At 49.2% G+C, this 26,256-nt stretch overlaps 9 protein-coding genes and 1 non-coding gene across 10 annotated transcripts; 8 read left to right on the top strand and 2 right to left on the bottom strand.

Annotated features, from left to right (window-relative positions):
* Positions 1 to 1,457: 1,457 nt before the first annotated feature.
* VTN00DRAFT_5340 (uncharacterized protein) lies at positions 1,458 to 1,907 on the top strand (the record flags this gene model as incomplete). The annotated part of the gene is made up of 3 exons (XM_069431861.1): positions 1,458 to 1,547; positions 1,629 to 1,753; positions 1,823 to 1,907. 3 exons carry the CDS (start codon positions 1,458 to 1,460, stop codon positions 1,905 to 1,907), a joined length of 300 nt encoding a protein of 99 aa, XP_069287777.1.
* Positions 1,908 to 1,971: 64 nt separating this feature from the next.
* Positions 1,972 to 2,412, top strand: VTN00DRAFT_5339 (uncharacterized protein; the record flags this gene model as incomplete). The annotated part of the gene is made up of 1 exon (XM_069431859.1): positions 1,972 to 2,412. The coding sequence occupies one exon, from the start codon at positions 1,972 to 1,974 to the stop codon at positions 2,410 to 2,412; it is 441 nt and encodes a 146-aa protein (XP_069287776.1).
* Positions 2,413 to 3,122: 710 nt separating this feature from the next.
* Positions 3,123 to 3,949, top strand: VTN00DRAFT_5338 (uncharacterized protein; the record flags this gene model as incomplete). Its single annotated transcript, XM_069431858.1, has 3 exons — positions 3,123 to 3,128; positions 3,317 to 3,518; positions 3,786 to 3,949. The coding sequence occupies 3 exons, from the start codon at positions 3,123 to 3,125 to the stop codon at positions 3,947 to 3,949; spliced, it is 372 nt and encodes a 123-aa protein (XP_069287775.1).
* A 3,062-nt stretch (positions 3,950 to 7,011) lies between these two features.
* Positions 7,012 to 7,880, top strand: VTN00DRAFT_5337 (uncharacterized protein; the record flags this gene model as incomplete). The annotated part of the gene is made up of 4 exons (XM_069431857.1): positions 7,012 to 7,033; positions 7,119 to 7,289; positions 7,362 to 7,606; positions 7,764 to 7,880. The coding sequence occupies 4 exons, from the start codon at positions 7,012 to 7,014 to the stop codon at positions 7,878 to 7,880; spliced, it is 555 nt and encodes a 184-aa protein (XP_069287774.1).
* Positions 7,881 to 8,231: 351 nt separating this feature from the next.
* On the top strand, positions 8,232 to 10,224 carry VTN00DRAFT_5336 (uncharacterized protein; the record flags this gene model as incomplete). The annotated part of the gene is made up of 2 exons (XM_069431856.1): positions 8,232 to 8,412; positions 8,531 to 10,224. 2 exons carry the CDS (start codon positions 8,232 to 8,234, stop codon positions 10,222 to 10,224), a joined length of 1,875 nt encoding a protein of 624 aa, XP_069287773.1.
* A 6,190-nt stretch (positions 10,225 to 16,414) lies between these two features.
* VTN00DRAFT_5335 (uncharacterized protein) lies at positions 16,415 to 17,612 on the bottom strand (the record flags this gene model as incomplete). Its single annotated transcript, XM_069431855.1, has 2 exons — positions 16,415 to 17,374; positions 17,484 to 17,612. 2 exons carry the CDS (start codon positions 17,610 to 17,612, stop codon positions 16,415 to 16,417), a joined length of 1,089 nt encoding a protein of 362 aa, XP_069287772.1.
* Positions 17,613 to 18,547: 935 nt separating this feature from the next.
* Positions 18,548 to 20,410, bottom strand: VTN00DRAFT_5334 (uncharacterized protein; the record flags this gene model as incomplete). The annotated part of the gene is made up of 9 exons (XM_069431854.1): positions 18,548 to 18,851; positions 18,909 to 18,994; positions 19,055 to 19,135; positions 19,197 to 19,494; positions 19,554 to 19,757; positions 19,825 to 19,948; positions 20,012 to 20,062; positions 20,124 to 20,174; positions 20,236 to 20,410. The coding sequence occupies 9 exons, from the start codon at positions 20,408 to 20,410 to the stop codon at positions 18,548 to 18,550; spliced, it is 1,374 nt and encodes a 457-aa protein (XP_069287771.1).
* A 1,991-nt stretch (positions 20,411 to 22,401) lies between these two features.
* VTN00DRAFT_5333 (uncharacterized protein) lies at positions 22,402 to 24,265 on the top strand (the record flags this gene model as incomplete). The annotated part of the gene is made up of 4 exons (XM_069431853.1): positions 22,402 to 22,620; positions 22,677 to 22,752; positions 22,800 to 23,116; positions 23,168 to 24,265. The coding sequence occupies 4 exons, from the start codon at positions 22,402 to 22,404 to the stop codon at positions 24,263 to 24,265; spliced, it is 1,710 nt and encodes a 569-aa protein (XP_069287770.1).
* Positions 24,266 to 24,801: 536 nt separating this feature from the next.
* VTN00DRAFT_t117 lies at positions 24,802 to 24,890 on the top strand. The gene has a single exon. It is a non-coding gene; the product is annotated as a tRNA-Thr (tRNA).
* An 834-nt stretch (positions 24,891 to 25,724) lies between these two features.
* VTN00DRAFT_5332 (uncharacterized protein) lies at positions 25,725 to 26,087 on the top strand (the record flags this gene model as incomplete). Its single annotated transcript, XM_069431852.1, has 1 exon — positions 25,725 to 26,087. The coding sequence occupies one exon, from the start codon at positions 25,725 to 25,727 to the stop codon at positions 26,085 to 26,087; it is 363 nt and encodes a 120-aa protein (XP_069287769.1).
* Positions 26,088 to 26,256: the final 169 nt, after the last annotated feature.

The following is a 26,256-nucleotide window of genomic DNA, read 5'->3' as shown; positions in this document are numbered from 1 at the left end:
GAAACAGAGCTGCCCCCAAAAACCTAGAATACCAGCAAGGTTCATCTACCGGGACCGATGCCTCTTATCCTTTACTAGAGGCATCTGCCCCTTGCAACTCATATTGGTCATCCATGTTTGTTAAGTTTGAGGAGGGTAGAAAGACAATAAATGGTGGTCACTATGGGCTACCTTTCTGTCTGCGTCACTATATAGAGCTTAAATCTATCCCACTGGTCCTGAAGAACCTGCTTTGCACTCACTGAACGTAGGTAGGTTCTCTGATCACAAGACCAAGTTCCTTCGGATAAGATCTGATCCGTATAGAACGCAGTGGACCATTTATTATAACAATTCGCCCTACGGAGGAAGTAGGAGGCGCTTCTTGGTCTTCGGAACTCCCCGACGCGAGCATAGGAATCTCTGTATCCGTGCATGACCCGGGCCCATCAGGTTCTAGTAATAGGCGACACGCGATAGGCGCCTTGGAAGGAAGCAGGCGGCACATGACTCGACAGATGGTATCGTTAGATGGGGATCGGGCAGATCTGTGGCGCGGGGTCAGACGCGCGATAGTGGCGTTACTCGAGCTGATCTGATCTGATTCAGGGACCAGAGCGTTCGGACGGAGGGAGCAGCAAGAAGGGTGTTTTGAGAATAGGACACCGCATCTTTCTTGACAAGTTGAATGTGACTCTTCTCTGATCAACTCAGTCGATCTCGCATGGAGGAACGTCTGTTCATACAACTGGGAAGAGATGGAGGTGTTGATGCCGGAGGCACGGCAAGCCAGGGGAGCTTCTCAGGCTGTACCCGTCAGACCACCACCTTCCAACGCTCCCGGTTCCTCCCTCGCATTTCCAACAAACAACAACAATAACAACCTCATTCCGATTCTTCCCATCTCTAGTCTCCGCCTAGAACGGCAAATTATTTGCTCTGCCTTTTATCTTTTATGTGATGGTGTCGGAAAGAAGCACCACTACTATACTATTGCTCCACTGTCCAGTGTGATCCGGGACCGGGACCTGTCGTGAGCCCGCCAGCGCTGCGGATCAGAAATGATGACAGTGAACCCCATCGTCTGACGTACACATTCAGGTGTACATGGTGTTTCTTATTTCCTTTGATCCTATTTGTCGAAATCTTCCAGGCACGGGGCTGGAATCATCCGACACCCGTCTGTCCTGTTCTGGTCAGATCAATGGGAGCCATCGCGGATGATGATGTCGGCTCCTTGCGATCTTGTGTGGGCGTAGTCTTGCCTCTTATGATTAGAGCGTCTCTAGAGTTACTGCCTATATATACTCCGTTCAGGACCTTGACTGCCTTCACACTTCGGTCATTAATCGATCTTATCAAACAGATCTCGAATACCTGGGAACCTGCAGTATATCATCTGCCAGTCCTAAAGCCTCATATACAAGAGACAGCCACATACACAACCTCGATATTCCGTCCAGTCTCAAGTCATATCAATGTCGAAAACAACGCAGTCAACTCGCAACTCGCGGATGCAAAACGAGTTTGGTGCTGATCTCTGGATCCGTGATCCAAACAACCACCGGGTACGTTCTATCTCTTTGAACAAACCCTTCATAATATTTTGACCAAACAGCGTCAATTTGCAGTTTTGCTGACTTTAACAGCAACCAACAGCAGGCCGCGGCCTCTTCGCAGGCCTCCAGGACGTGAAGCACTACAATGTGGAGCGGGGATGGGCCAAACGAGAGCCTGATACTCGACAGGGATTCTTTGCATCAGTGTTTAATAGGTATGTACTTTGGCTTCCTTCTTCTTGCTGCGTTTGGGGAAATAATCACGGACAAATGTTCGTTCTCAGCTCGAGGGCAGAGCGCGAGTCGTGGTGGCGGTCGATGCGGGCGATGGTGATGAGGGCAGCGACAGAGTATAGGGAAGACACATAGCGGCCTTCCGGTGCTGGAACCAATTCCTCTATATATGCCTATATCTGCTTCTCCACGATCACCGATGGAAGCGCTGGCAATACGCGTGAGGCAGAGGGCTCAGCAGCAGAGGACCATGGCTTCCATGGCCTCTCCATCGCGATCACCATTTCCATTCATCCCACCGCACCACAGTGAACATGAACCATCCTATCCTCACCGTCGTCCACCACGAATCGTGATCTCCCATCTGAAGCTCTCAAGAGTTACTACATTTCTCACAAAATCGATCCCGCTGACGGTTTTCTCTCTTGCCCTTGTCGCGGCAATAGCATCTTCGGCAGTGGCTATCGCTCTGCCTAGTTGTGAAGTATCACCGTCAACGTCGCCATCGTCATCAGCAGCTCCCAACGATTCAGATTACGATCCTCCCGCGCACCATCAGAAAATTATCATCCCGCCCCCTCACCAATTCTACGACGAAGCGATGTACGGCGATCCTAAGTTGGGAGAAACTCATGGATAGCGAACTCGAGTACCCACATGGTCTTGGACATTTAGGCAACCTCTTCATCCACGATGCAGGCGAGAAGAGGCAGGAGCTAAGGGAGAGATATGAATACACGTTTTGGGTGGACGGGATGTGCAGATTAGATGGTTGATCTATTGATTTTCCCTTTTGGTTTCTGGAAACAATATGGAGTTGGAGAATTCACCGTATATATGTATATATAATGCGGTATGCATTGCATTACGGACTTTTGTAGAGATATCATGTTCACCCGACGGATAATCATATGGATCCTAAGATAAGCCCACAGTAAGTCAACTTCCTCTTTTTGCAAGAGTACATTGCTTTAAGATTGTACACGTGCGTATGTACTGTACTTTACACGAATGTGAGATTAGTTCTGTTTGTGTTCCATTTGAGTATTACATATACATTTCTACCTAGCATCTTCAGGCCGAAATATCAGACTTCACCCATCCTTTTCACCCATCCAATGCACATGACTCCTGACATGTGATCCAGGCAGCCAAACAGAGCACAGTCAGGCAAGAGTATTGTCTTGGGCTTTTAAGCGCAGGCGCATAGAACGATGACAGAATGGAAGAGCCGCAGGCAGAGAATAAGCCTTGGCTAGTCTCTCCAGCTTTCCATCCTTCATCCGTCGGAAATCCCGGGGACGAAGAGCTGACTCCCTAGCAGATCGCAGACGTTGTTTTTGTCCTAAAATGCTGGTATGTGCTGCTGCTTCGCCGACGAACAGGCACTGATTTACTACGGGGCTGGACGGATACTTCGTGTTTGTCAGATACCTATTACCCTTGGAACCTACGGTACCCTACCTTCACAAAAGAAATGCTGCTGACGTGAAACTTGATCTCTCCAGAACCGGATCTTATGAGTCCCAGATTAACAGCACCAGCGACCCGTCCAGCTGTTTACATCGAAGTCGCGCCGTGATTTTATTCTGGAACCGTGCGGACCGCTTCCGCTCTCAAAACCAAACTCCCGAGACCACAAGTACCCCCGGTTCAAGGGCATCAGCAGGACTGGTTTCTGGTTATTGGTAACGGCGAGTTACTGTCATGTCGAGTGCAAGCCGGAGATCATAGAGTGGAGTCGAGGTAAGTGTTATCTTTGTATGTACTGTACTATGCCTACTGCCTACTGTCGAAAAAAAAAATAAAAATAAAAAAATAAATCCTGATTTTAATTCAAATCAGGAGGACTAGCCTACCCCAAGACTCTCCGTCTACGCGTGGAGCCTTATCAACATCAAAAGACTTCGTCGACATGCAAGACCTGGTCGACGGCATGATCCTGCCCGAATGGGGCGAAGAGAATCTGGAAAAAATGATACGGATTCTGAATGGGCTGACAATATATCCAAGCTCTTGGAGAGAATGGCGTTCAGGAGATGTTCATCTTTGTTGATCCGAAACCTCTGGCGGAAATACGTACGGAACGAGAAGCGGCGGATGGGGTGGAAGTATCCGCCGGAGATATACGCGACGAGATTCCGACGCCATGGTTCAGTTGCCAAAGATCCGAGTGAAATGGATGGGTAGAACTGGATTACAGGCAATACTTCGTATATTGCATGACAGCCGCGGAGATGTGGCGAAGGCTTCAGAAGTCCAGAACAGATACATAAGGTCTGTGCTCCATTATTGCTACGGAGTATGGAGTATAGTACGGAGTACGTTGGGACTAATTATAGTATAGTTAGTGCTCCACCGCGGCCTGGACAGTTCAATAGAACGTTTCGATTTCAATCCGATGTCTCACATTGAACATCTGATCTGTCAGTTTTGCATTTTAACAATTGCATAACATCGAGCGCTGATTCGTCCATGGACCCCATCCTGAGAAGTACTAGTACTGTGTATATTTTGATTGCATGCCTCGTACGGTTTATCACCCTATTTTGGTACACCCAGCCAGTGCTGTGGAGGACATTAGCGTCACTTTAATAATAACTTCTAGGCTCTAGCCCTCTACCTAAGTTGCCTAACCGTTGCGATGGGTAAAACCCAGTTAAACTCTACCGTACAGTATACAGCACGTAGTCGTACGTACGCACACCGTTGAGCCGCAGCGCAGAAGTTGAAAATTGTGGCTGTACTGTATATACCGCAGATATTTCTATTTTTAGATACATGTCTCCGTAATGCTTCAGAACAGTGTGCCGCGGATGAATGGAAAGTAGGTAGTACTGCCTGCCTACAGTACAGTGGAGGGGGTTAAGTTGGACGGTTACCTACTGTGAGGTATGGAGTGTTGCACAGAGTGGAGGGAAGATAGGTATCATCGATGAGATGTGAGCATCTGCCCCTCCTCCTCCTAAGTAAGATAGGTACACTGTAGTATTAATGTTGAACCGTGGGTAGAGATTCTTGGAAGAGGGCTAGTATATATACTGTAGATCCAGTGGCCCTCACCCGTCTTTCCATCGAGATATTAGACTCCCCAGTTGATCGAGTCGAGTCGAGCAAGCTCTCCAGTATACAGCATGATTCGTATGATATGATATGATATATGCCGCGACGCACCGGATGCCTAGAAAATGGAATTATTCATTAATTTTTATGGTTCCGTTGGACAATTCAATCCGGTAGTGGTAGTAGTAGTAGTAGTAGTAGTAGTAGTAGTAGTAGTAGTAGTAGTAGTAGTAGTAGTAGTAGTAGGTACAATACTTTGATTGATAGGACTACCTCATCGATTCGTGGGAGATTTAGCTATGACTATACATGTTGCAAAAAGGCACCTAGGCTGTAGCTGTAGCTGTAGCTGCGCTGCTGGATGTTGAATGTCTGAAGCTGATGCATCTTAAGTGTAGGAATCGAATTGGTCTTGTTCTGTCTGGGGAGTCTATTTCGTCCCAGCCGCCGGAGTTACGAACGTCGTTGATGGCTAGGTACTTTACATGCTGTTCTTTAGATCGGGGGAAAAAAATTAATCTGAGTGACTATGACGTTATAGATCAGTTTTCTGATTCGTTTTCCCTTCCATCTTCGATAACCAAGTAGCTGGCTAGCGGTGCGGAATCCTTCCTATTGAGCCGCATGGGTTGGGGTAGGGCAGGTGAATAAAAATGCAAGAATGAACCGCGCAGAAGTCAGCTTGGAATCAGAAACGCAGAGGGTGAGACGTAGAGCAGGGGAAAAAAAAATAAGATCTGGCTGTTTATTATATTTTATATTATATGTACAGTTACCTACATAATGTCTAGTCTTGGTTTGAATGCAAAATTGTATCCTTTGTGCGATATATATTTTCATCACCCTCCCACTACCTAATCATTCCTACTACCCTAGGTACCTAACCCAGTTTAGGTAAAAGAGTAAAAGTACAATAAGATCAGAGCATCTATCTTGAAGATACTGTTGCATTTAATTTACTATTCAGCATTTCATCCGTTATTGTCATATAGAGGTCTGTCTGTCTACGTCGTGGAGACCTATGAGACAGTAACGGAAGTATGGGGTAATGAGGTATCCAGGATCAGAGCGCATCCCATCTCGCCCCCACCTACAACTACGTTTTTTTTTACTTATGCTCACGAACTCGTGGGGATTTATCTGTTTGGCTACCTACTATAGTAACGTACATAGGAATCAATGCAGAACCATCACGATGCTGCTGCTGTGAATCGAGAATCGGCGCCCGATCCGATCCGAGTAGGTCGAGTTCTTACAGTTCGATCCGGCTGATCTGATCTGCTGGCTTCCCTGATCTACCTCATCACCTCAGAGTTAGTAATCGCGCAGTCGTCTGCAGGGCTAGGGATAAAATTGCAAGGGATCGGATAAGATGATGCAGGGATACGTTGATGAATAGGGCCCTTCCCAGGCCACGAGGTGACAGGAGTACTCCGTAGATTCCAAGGGGATCGATGTACGGTGTATCATTCGACGGGATAATATGGACTCTTAGTCTCTTTCCCCACGTTGCACGTAGGGACCGGTTGAAAGTTTGCTTGCGTAGGGCTTTAATATCATTCGGGAGTCTCGGATCATACCAAACCTCTCAGAAGTGCTCTTGCGATATTAGATGTTCAAGTTAACTTCAGTCTAAAGATTGCGTTTGTTGTTGCTATTGACTGAAAATCGAGCGATGGTTGCGGCACCGGGTGCGAGGGGAGGTGCCGAGTTATTCAGGAGTTGACTTCTACTGCACTACTGCACACCCTATCTTGCACAGCTGCACTCGCGCCTTCCCTCATGAAACCAAGAGTCGAGACCGTCATCCAGAAAAGCGTTCTAGACAACCTACTACCGGAATTATCGAACGTTAAAAAGCAGCACGTTCACTCTGAACGTTGCCAGGGAGCATTATTTTAATATCGATTACCGTGTTTGGAGGGCTGGAAGCGCCCTGTTGCTGCCGATCCCAGGCTCCGGAGGCTATCGCCCCAAGCTAACGTTCGCCTCCCCACAGTAGTTAAGGGGGGGAAGTGGTGAACGGCGGGCTGGCTTGAAGCTTGGCGGTGACCGCTGGGGAGAGGGGGGAAGATCCAGAAGAGCAACAGGACTATTGCTGAGAACGGTGGCTGTTGACAGGGGCCGTGTGAGTTCTAACTTCTTCAGAAGTTCGGATGGAGCCTGAGGATCGTTGATGGTGAGCGATAGACGGTGGGGTTGGCAGATCGCAGATGGGGATGAACAATCTTGGTTGCACAGGTTGAACCTGCAGAGAAAGAGGAACGCTGATCCATGCTGCAGGAACACAAGGGGTCAGTGACGGTGAGGTGAACGACCACCTGTGCTGGGAAGCATCCACGAGGGAGCGCAACGGGAAGGCAGAGGCGGGCACGGGCAGAGGCATAAAATCCAGGGGCGTTGGTGATCGCCGGGGTGCGGAAATTAAAGCCCGGACAGGAAGCGGCGAGGGCGGTTAGCGAGGCGGCGCCAGGCCAAGACGGGGCTAGGGCTGCGGAGGAGGAAAACAACCTGAAAGTGTTTCAGACAGGGGAAACGCACGCGCGCGACAAGACCAGACGGTGGAGGAAGCCATCGTTTTGTACGGTACGTGCGTGTATTCTGTGTCTTTCTGGATCTTCTCTGCTGACAGAGGGTGGAGTAGTGCTGCGGTGCTAGCATCTGACAAGCGGACGGAGCGCTACGGGAGGGTGATCCATGGAGGGAGGGTGATCCATGGAGGACGCCGTATCAAGCAGACCGCCGGAGATTACCTGCGCGCAAGAATCATGGTGCGATAGGGCAGAACCAAGACAGGAAATGAAAACCAAGACGCAGACCTGTGGTGCGGTGACAGCTTTTTCCGGCGTCGTGGGACGAGGCGATTGGCCGTGAGACTGGGGAGCGCTCAGCGCTCTACTGCATAGGCATCTCTACAGACAAGACCAGGCCAAGGAAGTGACAAAAGTTGCCAACAGCATCTCGACCGCCGCGCTCCCCGCCAGCCACGAGTCCCACCGGTCTAGCCTTGCTGCGGTGCCTGGCGCCGTGCACGCCGGCCAATAGCCATCAAGCGGTACCTGGCAAGTGGAGAGACCAGCAGATGGCGGCGTGTGAGCATCCGTTTACCAAGTATCTCCAACGACACTCGGCCTAGGCTCTGGGGGGCCAAGGGAGCCCGACCGTCTCCCCTGAACCCGGCCGCGTCAGGCCTTCTTTTACTGCCCGTCCCCCCCCCCTCCTGCTCTTCTTCTCTCCGGATCTCCTAAGGCTCTGCGTCCTCTTCTTCGCAAAGTTCATTCCTTCTTACGATCCCTTGACCACCGCTTCACTCGTTCAGCGGGCACTCATTATTCCTTACGACCCACGACTGCATAAACTAGCATTGCTGTTTCCTTTCGACTGTTTTCCGCAAGGATGAAGGGCGCGTTCCTGACCGCCGCGGCGGCTCTCATGGGCTCTGCCCTGGCCGACGGCGTCCACATGCGCCGTCACGGCCACGAGGCCTTCCACCACCGCCGTGGCCTCGAGACCGCCGGTGCTGAGGAGAGCTGCGGCTGCACCACCAAGGTCATCACCTACTACGGATCTCCTACCTGTGAGTATTCCTGGCTCTTTAGTAAATTGTGAGGAGAGACTGTGCATGGAGAAGAGGATGATGTGGGACGGAATATAGAAAACATTGAAATAGAGTGTCAAGACACTGACAGATACAGTGGTCCCCGTCTCGAGCACCCCCGCCGTTGCACCCGTCGAGACCAGCTCGAGCACTCCCAGCCCCAGCCCGAGCAGCCCCAGCCCGAGCAGCTCCAGCCCGAGCAGCTCCAGCTCGACCGTCACCAAGAAGGTCACGACCACCGTCTCATCGACTGCTTACAGCACCGTGAGCGTCGTGGCCACCCCGTCCTCGAGCGCGGCCCCGGCGCCGACTCTCCCCACGGCCGCCGTCACCACCTTCTCGACCCCGGGCACCTACACCATCCCCGCCAGAACCGTCACTGTGACCAGTGAGACCACCGTCTGCGGTGCGACTTCGACTGCCGTCCCCAGCGGCACTCACACCGTTGGTGGTGTCACCACCGTCGTTGAGACCGCAACCACCATCACCTGCCCCGTGGCCACCGTCAAGCCCTCTGGCAGCACCGTGACCAGCGTCATTGAGCAGACCACCTACGTCTGCCCGTCCGCTGGTACCTACACCATCGCCCCCATCACCACCTACGTCCCCACGAGCACCGTCCTGGTCTACCCCACGCCGGCCTCTTTCACCCCCGGCACCTACACCCAGCCCGAGCAGACCGTGACTGTCACCGACAAGGACTACACCTACGTCTGCCCCTTCAGCACCGGTCTGCCCAGCAGCACTCCTGCCGCCGCCGCCGTCACCCCTACCTCGACCCCGGTCTACACCCCGGCTCCTGTCTCGACTGCTGCCTCCTCTACCCAGGGCGTTTCTCCTGCCCAGACCAGCGCTACTGACAACAACGGCAAGATCGAGGGTGGCAAGCGCTACGGTATCACCTACTCTCCGTACACCAACGACGGCCAGTGCAAGAGCAAGAGCGACGTCCAGAAGGACATTGCTGAGATCAAGGCCCGTGGATTCGCCGCTACCCGTATCTACTCCACTGACTGCAACAGCCTCGAGTACATCGGTGTTGCCGCTGAGGCTGTGGGTCTGAAGCTCATCGTCGGTGTCTACATCGACCAGTCTGGCATCGCCGCTGCTCAGTCCCAGGTCGATGCCCTCGTCAAATGGGCCAAGTGGAACATTGTCGACCTGGTTGTCGTCGGTAACGAGGCCCTCATGAACGGTTGGGTTGACGTCAACTCGCTCGCCGGATTCATCTCCTCTGCCAAGTCTGCATTCCAGCAGAGCGGATACACTGGCCACATCACCACCGCTGAGCCTCTGAACATCTGGCAGCAGTACGGCAGCGTCCTCTGCAATTCTGTCACCGTTGTCGGTGGCAATGTCCACCCCTTCTTCAACTCCCAGGTCAGCCCACTCGACGCTGGTAGCTTCGTCAAGCAGCAGCTCGACCTCCTGACCGGCATCTGCCCTGCTCTGTCTGCGCCGGCTATCAACCTGGAGACCGGTTGGCCCCACGGTGGTAACGCCAACGGCCTTGCCATCCCCGGCGCCGTCCAGCAGATCACTGCCCTGCTCTCCATTGCCAACGAGGCCGGTGACCGCTCTGTCTTCTTCTCCTTCGGTGACGACCTCTGGAAGCAGCCCGGCCAGTTCGGTGTTGAGCAGAGCTGGGGCTGTCTCACTGTCTTCTCCATCCTGGAGCCTGTCGTTAGCATTCTCAGCAAGATCCTTAGCTTCGTTGGTAATGTCGTTGACAACGTCGGCGATGCCGTTGAGAATGTTGGTGACAAGATCGGTGATGTTATTTCGTCGTAAACATTTTCTACTTTGGCGATGCAGCCGGTCCAGGGGTAGGGCCAGTGTGGCTCCCCGTACAAGCACAGTCTCCCTGGACCGGGCCGTGAGAGGATTGTTGACCTTTTTTGTTCTATAGTTCATATGCTTATGTAGTAGATATACCTATTTACTTCATGTCGTGGTGTCTACCGACTTGGACCTGCATCCCTTTTGTTTGAATTTAGTGTATCTCCTATCTGTATATGCGTTTAATTGACGAGTTAAGTCTGTCGAATATCCTGGCGTGGGTTCAACCAGTAGGCCAATAGTAAAGTCTGTCCCCCTGATGATGCCTGCCATGGCCATATTCATTTATTCCGTTTACGCTGTGTAATATCCATTTTTGAGCCTACTGTGATCTCTCGGTCATACCCCACATCCAATGCTAGCGTCCGACCCTGTCACTCCCGTCCCCACCCTGTATTCTGCCACTATCCGTCACCAGGACTCTTGTCACTGTCCCATTGCCTTTACCACAGTAGTTAATACAATAGAGAGCAATATCTAGCCCAGTATGGCACCTTCACTCTACACTATAATACTACACTACTCTCGTGGACTGTGAGGTACTCAGCAAACAACACCCTGATGTATGGTACTGGCGTCCGCCCGCCTACCAAGCAACCTACTCTTCTGTTAGAGGATAGTTTTTACCTTTCCTTTTATGCTCTGTTGAATGGCACAAGTCCTCGTCGCCCGTTTCCCAATTGGACGATCCTGATTATGAGAAATGAAAGGCTCTTTCTATCACCGTTGCCAATGCCATTCTTAGAAACTGCAGCGGAACTTCCTTACAGTACCAACGGTTGAAAAATCTTTACCTTGTAGTAAGTAGTACGATGTACTATACAGTACATACGGCCGCTTCTCTTTCCGTACCTATCTTTATCTTGGCCAAAGCCGCAAATACCAGTCAATTTAGCTAAGCTAATACTGCAAATTATCTTCTCCATGAGGCAGAACAGCATTGGACTCAGGGAATTATATCTTTTGAACAGATTCTAATGACAATGTGTTATGTTGTGGCTGCATAGGTACATTACATGTCTTGCGGACGGGCCTTTGATGGCGACCCCATCGTCGGTTGCTGCTACATTCATCTTTCCATTCACTCTGCATAGATAGATGTTCCCATTATTCACATCGGTGATGGTGGCTCGTCCAAGTCGATTCCTAATGCGCTTTTTCGATACTCAACTTACTGGGTCTGTCCTTGATATTCGCCGGTACTTGCCGCCACTTTTTTGGCGGGAGGAGTCCTGAAATGGTGAATGATTCCGCTACGGTGGAGGGTTCGGACTCAGTGATGAAGGTATTCACTTCTGGTCCCCATGTCTTCCTAGGATTCTGTCTGGTTGACCTTTCGCATTTCATACTGCAGATCTCCCCCCCCTCCCCGATACCTTCATGGACGTTACATCTAAGGAATCTCGATATACGGTCTGTATGCAGATCGATCTATCTGGGGCTAATAAAAAAGTCCGAAGATGACGTGGCTTCTGTGAATGATGACTCCCATCCCCGAGGGATTCTCACGTCTAGGGAGATAAACGCAGCACGCCACGTCACTTCTGGGTAGGGTTCCTTTTTCAACTTTGATCATTCGATCTTTAACTAATACGTTTCATCATACAGTTATTATAGATATTCATGATGTCGTCCTCTATCGATATGAGGTTAAGCCTGTGCCTCTGCCTGCTCACCGTTCCTGCCTCTTCCTTGGGGAACGTCACGCCACCCAAAAAGCTTCGCAGTTTAAGTCGTGACCGATTGAGATTCCAATATACAGCTGCCAAAATACGTGGAGCAAGAATTGCTTTTGTCAAGATCAGGGGGGCACCCATGTGAGATGCCCCGGGTAGCACGCCTCCAACGGCCGTCGAACGACTGCTCCTGAAGTCGATCCTGCAACCACACCTATACCTCTTAAAACGCGATTTTCTCGCAGAACTAGAGCCACCGCGAAAGCTGCGGTCCTGTCCCTTGCTGTTTCAGCGCGCTGAGCAGCCGTGGGAGCACTATATACCGCTCTTCTTTTCAATAATAATGCGACCAGAAGAGAGCATTGCGCTTTATAGGGCAGTCGATGGATTTTATATATTATCTCGAACTCATCATAAGGACCAAGAAGCATGTTGCTCCCCGGCAAACGCATCACCGAGATGAGGAGCCGGCAGCTACTGATGGTGCTAACTTGAAACGCCATTGGGAGCTGCTGTTCTCGGTCTATTATATACTAGATAACTTCAATTTGCACATGAGGGACGAAGCTATAAGCGAGAAGACCTGCAGCCACGATGATAGCATTTACTCTGTTGACATACGCTACATACAGTACGTCGCCCGTGACTCCGACTTTGAATATGAATACAACTTTGAAGGAAAAGAGTCAGTCTTGGACAGGGACCGATTTACTTACATATATACTTGATATATGTACCTATACAGTAACCTTCTGTACCATTGTTTGCTGCTAATTTCACCTTACTTTCCGGTTATGGGGGTCAGTTCCTTCCCCTCCAGCCAGTTGTGTGGCTTGTTTTGGCTGCTGCAGGCTTTACTTAATGGCCGTCGGTCTGGAATATGGAGTGAACGCCTGCGTTGGTTACAGTTACTTAATATACAGGGGAAAGAGAGCTCATTTGGGTCAACTGTTGCGAGCTCGAGCTGGAGTTTCTGCTTCTGATCCCTATCGTCGAATCGGAGCAGTTATTAAATACATATATATAGAGGGAAAAAGAAACTATCATCGGTGCAACAGCCATATAAATACAGCTGTCCCCGATGTTAACCCTACATCTGCTGGCTCTACCACTACTTCTGCCTCTGAAGTCACCACTACAACCGAACCCGCTCTCCCTCAAACGCGAACTTCTCGCAGGACCAGAGCCGCCGCGAAAGTCAAGAGTCCCTCGAAACCTAAGGGCATCGTAAAGGCCAAGGCTGAACCAAAAGCTAGGCTGTGGTAAACGGGAAAGTGAAGGCTGTTGCAGAAGCAATAGCGAACCTGAAAGAGGAGGAGAGAAATTCCGTTGCGGAATTATTTAAATTATCCATCCAGCTTGTTTGTTATCTTTGGTTTGGAGGTCAGGCCTGACCAGACTCCTATACGTAAGATGCCATGTTGTAGGTAGCAATTGCTCTGTACATACGTCACAACGAGTTCTTAGATAGCCTACTGGTTACTATCTGATTCGGAGATACGCCTGGTTGGGGATCCTCCACGGAGTACTACATACAACAGAGTCCATGAGATTCTCGTAGATCAATAATAGAGTGCCTGAATAATATTAATAGTCTATGTTCAATGTGACAGTACCGATCTGGTGACCGGCACAGATGTGCATCGCAGTAAGGTGAGATTATATATTCCACAAGCTATCACATTTCACGCCGACCTACTGCCAACGGCAGGATCCATTCCATTCTATCCACCCTTCCGTGCGGTTCATTTTGATTCCCCAGGTCGATAGAAGGTCCTGACTGATGGTATGTACATATAGTAAGGAGATATTCAGACTTGGATTTCAAGTCTACAATCCGGTGGGATAGTTTGACGAAACAAGTCCCAGAATAAGGTGATTCAATTCTTAGCATCAGACACCCTCGACATCAACGTTGCCAGTCTGGTGTACAGCAAAATGCGACATGTCCTTTCCACGGAATTTGAAATCCCAATAAAACTTGCTCGCCGCAGACTGGACCTTATGATTTTGATGTTTCATCAAGCTCAAGATGCTTTGGATACAGTTCTGAGGACGCGTTGACCAGTACATCCTGATTTGTTGTCATATTGGATACACCTGTAAGAAAAGTCGCCGTCAGCTTGAGACACTCCCGGTTGGTGTTGTATCTGGTTTGAAGCGTCGATTATCGATATCATACAGCGTTCTTCCTGATTGATGTCGGCATCCATTGTCGCTTCCGATGTTGCGCAAGGGAATTTTCAGTTTTGAAGGCCTCGCCATAAGCGACGCATATCTTCATATGAGCTGACGAGCCGTGCCCTTCCAGATCATCCGTGCTTAAAAAGAGCACTTACCAATCGCGGCAATCATAATGGCCATTCGGTTTTAATAAAGTGAAAATCATCTGTTTTTGCTGCCTGGTCGCACTTTTGGCAAGTGAATCTCGTGTGCTTTGGACTTTGAGCCAGACCCAGGCCGGGCTCAACTATATCTCCCTAGTCAGCCTGCTTTCCACGATATCACAATCTATACCTTACCCATTATATCAACAAATGATTATTCAGAGCTTTAGAGCTCAGGAAGCAACCTTTTGCAATAAGTGCAGTAGCAGTGCTTTTTGATCAAGGTGTAAAAAATATGCTGCAGCCTGTCTGACATTCTAGACAGGAAAAGATCTGTAAAGAGCTGGAACTTGAACTATAAGATCTGCTTTCATCTATCACCTTTTTGTCGGTAGCAGCTTTCCTTGGTGACGTCTCCCTTTCTTCGCTGATCCTGACCATCTGCCGCTGAGGAGAAAGTAACCAACTGAAAAAAAAACTGATGTAGAGGCTGGTTCCTGAAACCGAATCAACTTCATCTGGTTCTGTTTCTTTCAAATAAGGTCTAATAAGATGTGGATGACAACTATTCTATCAATACTATGGAGTCGAAGTAGTAGGAGTAGAAGGTTGATTGCTAGTAGTAGTGATTGCTAGTAGTAGTAAGAAGGAAAGAAGGTTCTAATAGACGTAGCGGACAAAGCCAGCGTCAACAAAAGCGAAGCCCTAACCCATGTCCTAAGCCCTAGTTGGCCGGGACCATTATACATGATTACATGTAGGAAATGGCTGTAGGTTGAGGTGAAATTGTATACCTCGTGAGGTGTGTGTCCCGTAGACATTCAGGCTCGTCACTCACCCCACCACACTCATGGCGCTGAATACTCCTTTCTTGACGGTCCAGAAGACCTCAAACAATGGGGATCCGAGATAGCTAGCTTTATGTTGACACTGCTGCTCAAAAGGATTTCAGCTTCTCTGACTTCTTTGGGCAGGAAGAATCCTGCTTTGATTGCATTGGTGGGTTTTTTTTGGCAGATGCATCATCCACACCCCGTTTTTGAATAGGTGTTTCATAATTCTGAAAAAGAATTGGTCGTACTCCAGCATCAGTTGGTCTTCCCAGACACAGAATGCTGCAGGACCATCCTTTCGCTGACAAAGAGTCATCGCTTGTTCTCCAAAGAAGAGCAGCACTGCTAGAGCGAGCTATTTTGTCCTGTGAATGTTTCATGCCTGATAAAAGACTTTAAAACCATACAGCGCTCTGGCTATAAAATCATCCATCGAAATATAGTCTTACTTCTGCAGGGATGGTTAATATAGCTTATGGCCTTCGAGTTCCAAGGTCAATAGACGATCAGTACCTATCAACCGGGCTCACAGAATCAGAGATAGAGTGGAGCATCGGATTTCTGTAAATACTTTGCAGACTTTAAAAGTATACAACGCTCTGACTATAAAATCATCCCATCGAAATATAATCTTTAATTATGCATAGACATAGACTGAGCGGATAGATGACTGAAGCATTGCTAAGAGAAGAGTTTAAACTTCTGCGGGGACGGTTAATATAGACAAGAGAGCTGAGATAGTGAATTTCCTTGCTAGCTACTTGACGGTATTCCCATATCTAGAGTAGACCTTGGAATTCACATGCAACTTCACCTATGGACTTTGTCGAAATGCTCTACTACCACAGGAATGGTTGTCAAGATGCAGTATGGTAGAAGTTGCACATTCACCAGAAGTTGCACTTTTCTACGCAAATTGAAACAACCCTTTACAACTTCTATCCAGTTGACGAAAAAATCAGGAGTCCTACAGTGATTCAACTTGCCAAAAGCAGGAAGGTCTTGACTACGGGGGGGGAAGGATTCCTCAAGGTAGGACGGTAGAATGGTTTGTACAGTCCTACTCGAGATAAACTCCCAGCTCCAGAACAATGTGCAAAATAATACAAAGAAGCGAGAAGAAGCTGTCACAATATGGCTATAGTAAGTTTGGCGTGTTAGTTTATTACAACGTAGTAGTTCTGTTCTACGGTCTGATGGAAGTGTTCTCTCATTGCGCTTTTCAGCATAGATGGAGCATAAGTCTGTCATCCCCACGACATTGCTCTCTTGTCAACCTAGTAAACGTAAAGGACAAGACAACATCCTAATCCTCCACACCCCGAATCAGAGTCTTGATCCCCTCCCCTCTCCTCGTCGTCTCCCACGCATCCGTCACCCTCTCAAAAGGGTAAACTCTCGTGATCAGACTCTTCAACACTATCTTCCCAGCCTCCACGAACTCCAACGCAAGCTTATAATCGCCCGGTCCGTACCGAAAGCATCCCTTGACGACCAACTCGTTATCTGCTATCAGGCCGATCGGGATGTTGGCGTCCCTCTTCCCCATGCCGGTCTGTATATACGAGCCACCGGTCCGCAGGACATGGATTCCCATCTGGATGCATGGCTCCGCGCCTGTCGCTTCGATAACGACGTCCGCGCCGCCCCCTTCAGCGGGCAGATCGATCTCCTTTGCGCAGAGGAGCGCGTGGGCGTTTTCTTCCGCCGAGAGCCCCTGGATTGGAGTGAAGACGGAAGAGGACTCGCCGACGAACGCCTCTGCAAAGGACAACTTATCTTGGTTGATGTCCACAGAGATGATTCTCCGTGCGCCAAACTCCCGCGCCACAGCCGCGCAGAGGACGCCAACGGTGCCGGCGCCAAACACGACGACCTCGTCGCCAGCCTTCACGCCCACCTGGCGCACGCTGTGGACCGCGACGGCGATCGGCTCGAGCAGAACGGCCTCGTCAAGTCCTATGGCCTCCGGGTCGATCTTGTAGCAGTAATCCTCAGGCAGTTTGAAGTACCTTGTCAGCGTCCCGTGGTTATCGGGCGGGCTGCCTGCGAACTTCATCCCCGGGCAGAGGTTGTACCGGCCGGCCTTGCAGCGGGCGCATCTGCGGCAGGGGTAGCCCGGTTCGAGGGCGACGTGGTCTCCGGGGCTGAGGCTGGTCACGGAGGGTCCAACGAGATGGACGATGCCGGATGCTTCGTGGCCCATGACGAGGGGGCGGTCGGAGACGACGTGGGCGTTTATACCGCCGTGGACCCAGAAGTGGACCTGTTGGATGGATATTTATCAATATAGATAGGTACAATTGGAATGATACGTAACAGTACTAAAAATTTCGAAAACCGAGTGCTAAAACAGATTCAGACATAAGACTCACATCACTCCCACAAACGCCCGTAAACGCGATCCTGACGACCACGTCATGAGGATCCTCAATCTCTGGTATCGGTCTCTCTTCGAATTTCGCCTGTCCTGGTCCATAAAACAGACACGAAGGATTCTTCATTGACGATATCGATCCCATTCTCGGTTTATAAAAGACGTAAGAGTTGACCTAGTCTCACGCTCGAAAAGTGCTCCCTGGTGGCTTTTAATTTGTTTTATTTTCGACTTGTAATAGTATATTCCCTTCTGGGGTCTCTGCAAGAAAGAAATGGGTAAGAGGAGGATATAGATATAGTTCCATCTCAGCAGATCCCCGCCCTAAACCCCACAAACACGGGCGGATCTCACTCCGGACCCCGCTTCCCACGTGGTACAGACCGTGCTGAATGGCAGGGATCTGATGGAGCAGGAGGCGACCTAGCAGGTTAGAAGGCATATCTGTATTAGTATCGATATGAAGACGAAAGCTACATAGTCAAAAGGCGTAGATCATGGAGATATGGACTTTTCTTTACGGACGAGTGTAGCATGATGTCCAATGCTGCTTGGTACATTTAGGTATATTATTACCTTAGGCAGGTAGTCTGTTCTTCAGCTTTGGCGACGTACCGCCATAAGTTAGAGGACTATTATTAGAGTGCATTAGAGCCCAGAAATGTATAGTACCCAATGTAGTGTTATGAATCCCGAGGCTGCTTTTTGCCTTTTGGAGTCGACGGAAATCTAAAACTGGATTACCCAGTACACTCTAGTCCACCGATCCCTTTCTGTCCTTGAAAGCATTACCTCTCTTTGACTCGGAACTATGTACATACCGTTGAGATGCTAAAGTATTTCTGACAGGAAGAAGCCTCATATCAATCAAAATAGACATCGTAAAATCTGATTTCTACGATAGTATTCATTCTGCTACTCGTGTGTAGCAAGAAGTCGAAAGGACAATTAGTTGTTAGAGTTGTCTGCGCATGAAAATGCCGACCCTAGATACGTAAGACTATGTTAAAACGCCACACATACAAAAAAATCAAACACGAAGAATCAACATGGAGCGAATACTTAGCAGAACTTACCAATCTCGCCAGTTGCATAAGCATCAATAATCTGTTTCACAACCCCGTACGTGCCACCAACGCAAACGAATGCACCCAGAAAGGGAAGAATCCAGTGTGCCCAGTAGGCCAGCTGCTGCGGTACAGTTCCCTTCCGCCAGGTACCGTGGTCGTAGAGCCACAGGAAGCCTGGAATCGTGATGGCAATCGGGGCAAAGCAAACGGTGCCGGTTAGGGCAAGGATATAGCTGAAAATTGGAATCGCCTCAGCAAGGATGAATGACAGAGCACCCAAGCCAAATGTGCAGCTCCTACGTGCGTTTTAGTCAGACATTGGTTGTGAGATTTCGATATAAAGATCAACTAACAGCCAGGTTCCCCAGTGGACGAGTGTGTTTGCTTGTAGGTGTCTGGTGTTGCGGAGCAGGCGGACGAATAGGTACTTGGCCCCGACCTTTGCAGCAGTCAGTTTGGTCCCTTTTGTACCTCTAGGATATGGTATAGGTAGGCTCACATGGAGATAAAGGCAAGCACTCATACCGAGTCCAGCCAGTCCAACTCCGTACGCGACTTTCTTGAGGGTCCCACCAGCACTCTGATAACCACCAGTCGTAAGTGGCGTGTTCACAAGTGTGGCAGCATAAGACAATACGAACCCCGAGGGACGGATTTGCAACCCATTTCCCGCACCAACGATATACGACCAGACCGAAACTGAGGTATGCAGCAGTGACGAATGACATGCAGAGAAAGACAGCTTTTCTATAGTCCTTTGGATTCCTCATCTCCGAGATGACCGGGAGAAAGGCAGAGGTCCCAGACGAGGCGACAAAAATGGTCGCGGTTGAAGTCATGCCGGCGGCAAAACTTGCACTGCCAATAGCATAATACCCGAGTTCGTAGTCACCAGTCTGAGGTGCTGCAGCTGGACGGTCTCGTGTGGTAACACCGACACTACATCATCATCTTGTTTAGAAGGAACTCTTCAGATGTGCACGGCTAGGGCGACTCACACGACAATGAACACAGCGCTGAAGATGGATACGAAACCGACCCAGGTAGGCCACCCGAGAGTATGGAACTTGCGGATGCTTGCTACGCTCGATACGACCACGGTGGCCAGAAATGACCACCAAACACTGCACGCTGCATGGTTTGAAAGAGCATTGAGAGCAATCGAGACTCCGAGAATTCCACCACCCGTACAGAGAATCCAGCTGGCGCACATATATCAGTCAGGTGAAGTTGAACATGACCAATTTCCCAAGGCATATTAGATCTCACCCTACTATAAAGAGGAAACCGACCAGTTCACGGAGTGCGACGCTGCCTAACAGCTGGGCCATGTCCGCGATGCTGTGACACTTCGGGTGGTTATTTCTAAAGTCACCCTGTATGATGGCAACATCTGCAAGCTGTTAGCAGAGCAATTGAGAATACCAGGGTCTCGCTCCAGGGAAATTCGACTTACATGTGTTCAGAGCACTCCAGCCAAGAACGGACAGCGCACCTCCGACAGCGCCTGAAAAGTGCAGAGGTAAGTAAAAGAAACGAGGTAGCCGAGACTTGATGCAGTGACTTACCCAGCGCATACATGGATGTAGGTATGCTCAGCACACCGGTTGCAAAAATAACTAAAGAGCTCATGTTAGAGAGAGTATGCACAATGGACTCTAGGCTAAACAGCTCCAGTACTTTTGAGAAAGATGACCGATGCACGAAGCCAGCCTACTGTGCGAAAATTGACACCGTCGGCCATCACCTGAAAGAGCTCGCCCCCTTCTTCAATGGAAGGGGATTGCTCCGTCACTGCGTTCCCATTGGTCTTCATGGACTTTTCGCCGTCAAGGCATTGTTCTTCAGCCGACATGGCGAACAGTGAGTGCTCCAGGAGCAATCTTTCGATCAACAAAATCCGAGAGAAATCGCTCTGGCAAAGCGCCTTGGGGGAGCACCTGCATGTTTATGACCTCGCACCAAAAGTGGGTGGAACTGTGCCTTTATCAGCGATCCACTTCCTGCATGATAAGCGCAGCATGCCAAGTGATGGACGTCAAGGTGTCCGACATTCCATTCCATTTTGCGATATGTCATGAACATCAACAGATAAGATAACGTGTTCCAACAGCTGGTGATTCGGTAAAGGGATTCGGATATTCTGGTGGTTGTTCAAGTTCTCGGTGTCTTGGAGTTTCCTGTTAGGGACAAGTTAGTAAGCTCCTCCTAGATAGTTATGTTAGACCTATCGCGTATCGCGTGAACCACTGCAGACGGTAAACATTACCTGAAGAAGCTGAGCTTAGCAATAATCAGCATATATCTCAGAGAAATCGTCTTTCAGCTGCTGTGGGAATCGAAGACTGCTTATAGAAGAGTGCCAGGATAAGTATACCCGGTGCCCAGAGATGGGGGCTGTCCCGGAGATGATGATTGGGTCAGAGCTGCTGCGATGGACGATCGGCCTAGGACCAGGATGGCCATAAAACAAAGAACATGCTGGAGAGCAATGGTTTATTATTGCATTGCAGATCAGTGCTACAGAACGTGGTGTGTCCATCTGGACTATTTCGAATTTCGGCGGTGTGGAAGCTGCGATAACTGGCTGAAGGACACGGTCCACTTATATGAACCGACGCCCCCTCAAGTCGCTCTTCTGCATCACAGAAAACTCTCTGACCTGGCTGCACCAGTTATTCCCTACGATCAGCAAATTGGCAGGTCTAAACCGCTTTTTTCGACGCACGGTCCAAGACATTAGATGATATTCTTGGTCTGGAGGTCGTGTTGGAGAATAACAGCCACGACGTGTCTCTCATTGTCAGCAAACCAACACGCGACGACCGCTCCTGCAACTATGGCAATTCTGACTCTCTCGCCACAGTGCAAGAATATTCAACATCCAGCCTGACACTGTCCACTGAAGCTGAAGGTCTGTGGAAAGTCCACTAGGAATTGGAACGACATGCGAGGCGTTATAACTCGGAGTTAGCTAAGTTCATGAAAGGACAATTCATACCTTGAAGCTACGCAGGCAACAAGAATGGCGCAGGTATATATGAAAGTCCATCGTGTTTTTCTGTTGCTCCGAGTCACGGCTCGGGATCATCATGTTAGACTGACTTGGCCACAGTCGTCAATCGCTTCAAGTTCAGCACGGTATGTAGCGTCTGGAAAACATTCCTTTGTGTATTGGCTCTCTGTCAGCAAAAAGATCATTGTTACCCAGGCTCCTTAGCTTGCTACTTTTCCTAAATTGCAGTCGTGGCTGACTTTTTTTATGATAATGCCTAGCTACCTTTCAGACGGCTCCAGAATCATACTGTATGGCTATAAAATAGAGTCAGGCAGGAAGACACCAGCACGGGTTATTGGTCGCCATGGCGTCTTTTTGTAGTCCAGCTGTACTTTTGGTCCATGAATAGTCAAGGCGCCAAGTCACTAGGATGTGGGTCAGGTATAACGAAACTTTCATCGATCGGGAGTGTCTCCGTACTGTACGATAATAACTCCACTGATCCGCGCAGCAAAGTCACTTAAGGTTGAGATGCGCAGAACTAGCGATACTCGATGCGGTGTATAGCTGATCTGAGCTGGCCACCAGGCGGGCCAACGTGCCCCATTTACTTCTGCATTTTTCTTGCTTCTTCATCTCCCTGGCGTATGGAGTCATTGTTTGCAGGCATCGCTGCCTGACGTCTCTACAAGTAAGTACCTGGCAGATGCCTACCTTTCATCTGCTCTGTTCAGCTGTTGAAGTGTTTCGGAACACACTGGCGTCAATCTCTTTTGTTCCCCTTCTCTCAGACTCATCAATACTAATATCTGTTCTCAGGTCGTTCACCCATCACGAGCTGAACCAATATGACTGCAGAGACAGACAAGCAGCCTGAGTCTCCATCAACGGACCAAGAGGTCGGGGTTCCCGCCAATACCGATAATACTACTGCTGCCTCGGCAGAGAAAAGCTCAGTTGAAGAAGACTTTAGCCTGACAAAGAATGCTATTCTTGCTTTTGCGAGTCTTGCGGTCCTCGCTCTAATGGCGGCACTGGATGGGACCTCCATTTCAGTCGCTCTACCCGTATGACGCAGCCTCCTAGAAAAGAACAGTATGTCCTTGATGCTAATTTTGACAAGATAATCGCAAGCGACCTCAAGGGATCTGCCATTGAGGCATTCTGGAGTGGCACCGGTTTTCTGCTTTGTTCAACTGGTACGATGCGGTCTCGTCGGAAATCACATAGCCCTTGCTGATATCAGCTCAGTGTTTCAACCAAGTTTTGCATCCTTTTCGAACATCTTTGGGCGAAAGCCTCTGTTGCTTGCGGCTGTTACGTTCTTTTTTTGTCGGGACTGTCGTTGCATGTGTCGCCAAGAACTTCACGTATATGCTCGTCGGTCGTGCAATCCAGGGCGTTGGAGGCGGCGGTATCTTTGCGCTTGCCGAAATTATTGTAACTGACATAGTTCCTCTGAGGTATCGGGGGAAATACTTTGGTATTCTAAGCGGCATGTGGAGTATCGGTTCAGTCACTGGTCCCATCCTTGGGGGAGGATTCTCCGAAAACGTGACATGGGTTAGTTCTGCTTTTCCCGGTGCTGTTCCGAATATGCTAACTTCTGTTCAGCGTTGGATATTTTACATCAATTTCCCTTTCATTGGGGTTGGAGTTGTCTTCGTACTGCTCTTTCTCAAGCTCAACTTCATTCACAGCTCGCTCATGGATAAGCTTCGACGCATCGACTACATTGGTACGGTCCTCTTTGTCGGGAGCACCGCGTCGTTTTTGATTCCACTGCCGTGGGGTGGTGTCATGTACGACTGGGACTCACGGCGCACCCTCGTGCCCTTAATCATTGGAGCTGTTGGCTTGGTCGTCTTCGCGATTTACGAGTACCTCTTCGCGTCCGATCCCATTGTCCCGTACTCGATCTTCCAGAATAGAACGGCAACTGTCACCTTCATCGGCAGTGTTTTGCAAGGCTTGGTCCTGTGGTGTGCCTTGTACTATATGCCCTTATACTACGAGGCTGTCAAGGAATACAGTCCTATCATTGCGGGTGTGGCTCTTTTCCCTGAATCTTTTACCGTCGCCCCCAGTGCCATCGTTATTGGAATTCTAGTCACCATAACAGGACGATATCGATGGGCAATCTGGCTCGGCTGGGCCCTGTCGACTCTAGGGCTAGGGCTCCTCTGCATCATCGACGTTGGCACAAGCATCCCCGGATGGATATTCCTCAACATCGTCCCTGGTCTAGGCCTCGGTATCCTCTTCCCTTCTTTAGCCTTCGGGGTGCAGGCCTCCTCGACAAACGAAAATCTGGCCATCGCGGTCGCCATGTTCAGCTTCTTCCGTTCCTTTGGTCAATCCATCGGCGTTGCAATTGGTGGCGTCATCTTCCAGAACCGCATGTACGAAAACCTGCTTGGATATCCAGCGCTTGCACCCATGGCAAAGCCGTTAAGCAAGGACGCTGCCGGGCTTGTGCAGGTCATCAAGTCTATGCCTGATGGCGGCGTGAAAATGAACTTGAAACAAGCGTACACGGACAGTCTGCGCATTGTGTGGGCAGTGTGCTGTGTGATCTGCGGTGTTGCGTTCCTCCTCAGCTTCCTCACGGAGCACTATGATCTCAACCGGGCTCTGTCCACGACGCAGAGCCTTAAATCAGATGACGGGTCACGGGACGAAGAGAAGAATAAGGAAATCGTGAATTCATAACTTACAGTATTCTGGTCATTACTTTTTTCTGCCCCGTATAATGCCTAATCAACCTGGACTTTGCAGGATTTCATTGTATGTATTTCGAAACCAGTGGACATTATTGCCTCTCTTTGATGTATAAGTACGACATTAGAATAGGTAGATGGGCTAGACGGCATATTAATCTTGTCTCAGCGAGATATCATCTTGGAACACCCGAAAAGGTTACCTGCCTTTGCACTTTTGTAGGTGCCAGCTCCTACATGTAGAGCAATACGAGCAGTTTCAGAAGAGCACAGCTTAAATATATATTGCGGGATTGCATCCAGGAGTACTTGCTTCTTTTATGGACCATGACATATCATTTAAACAATTATACCGAAAATTCCGGGAAATCCACATAAATTAGGAAAGAACTCTAGAATTTCAAATGATCTGTCTAACATCACACATTAGACAGAAGAACAGTGATTTCCACAAGGGTGGGGTTATAGCCAAAACTCCCAACTCTGGTCGCTTTTCAGCAAATGTAGTAAACCCCCTACCAACAGGGTGCGCGAGTAGTATAGTGGTTATTATTTCTCACTCGTACACGAAGTGTATGATTATGAGACGGTCGGGAGTTCGAATCTCCCCTTGCGCATTCCTCTTTTTGCTCTTTTTCTGCCCCCCTTCCGCTCCCACGCACTACAATCAGGTGGCGCGGGGTATCTCCGCCCACGTTCATTTTTTTATCCTTGGGGTTTCCATCTCCTTTATGACAGCATTAAAGCATCGTTTTTATCTTATTATCAAAGGACAAATGCGCGTATCATTTACGAATACTGTTGCATCGCTGCAATTGACAACGGTATCTTGGATATTTTGCCTGCTAGAGCTAATATTTCTTGTTCTACTAGTACCTAGCGCTCATAATGCACGAAAGAGAATTTCTGCTTCTGCCCTACTCATCTTGTCTGCACTCTATGTGCTCCTGTAGGAGAATTCCTCTCAAGGAGGTCCCCATGCCCAATAGGAGCAAGAGGGGGAGTGCCTTTGCCATGTGACAATGTCAGCCTTTATTCAAACTTCATAGCTGCGAACTCTGATAGAATGATAGATGCTTTAACCCAGCCTTTCCAGTCGCATCTTATCCGTACAGAAAAAGACGACAAACTCCCACATCATTGTCATCTGATGGAAAAGAAAAATTCAACGTTAGTGGAAATCTCTGTCCAAGTCAAGTTATTCACGACTCGCAAGGCATTATCTGGAATTCCCTTGAAAATATATATATATATATCTGGTTGCTATATGAGAAAATTCAATAACACACATCTCTTCTCTTATCCATACACCAACAACTGTGTTCACACGATCCATCCCCATCTATAACAGCACAAGGTACCTACCTTACTTATTTCTCATCCAATCCATCATTCAAGAAAAAAGCTAATACCCGATCAACTTCTTCCATTTTATCCCAGACAACAAAAAGATGTCCCAACCAACAAACCAAATAACCACCATCATAATCACCACCACCACCACCAACAACAACAACAGCGAAGTAAACACCCGACGCATTCTCCCCTGCGGCCACGCCATCCCCGACTCCGCCGAATCCCCAATTCAATGCCAACCCTGCGACAACTTCCGCTTCCAAGTCAAACATTGCTCTATCAGCGAGTTATACTCGCGCCGCATCAAGGAGTACAAGGACAAGGCCGACAAGTTGTTGAAGCAGAGAAGGCCGTCGAATCTGAGTGAGTCGGAGCGGATGGAGATGAGAGAAGAGGCCAAGAAGAATGAGGATATGGACTATGATCTGGGGGAAAAAAAGAGGCGGGCGCTGGGGTAGGGGAGGATGGAGTATATGAGTCGGTGGCCGGGAGGGAGCTTCGGGGCAAGAAACAGCACTTCGACTTGAGGAAGGGAAAAAGGACGATGAAGAGAAGCTTAAACTTGGGGAGCAAGAAATGGATACCTATCTAGTACTTACATAATTCTTGTCAATTTAACTATTTCTT

This window comes from Thermoascus crustaceus, assembly GCF_041956765.1.
Source record: "Thermoascus crustaceus strain CBS 181.67 unplaced genomic scaffold VTN00scaffold_3, whole genome shotgun sequence".
NCBI classification, from domain to species: Eukaryota; Fungi; Ascomycota; class Eurotiomycetes; order Eurotiales; family Thermoascaceae; genus Thermoascus; species Thermoascus crustaceus.
Note: the sequence above shows the minus strand (reverse complement) of the source record. Positions and strands in the feature narration are given on the sequence as shown.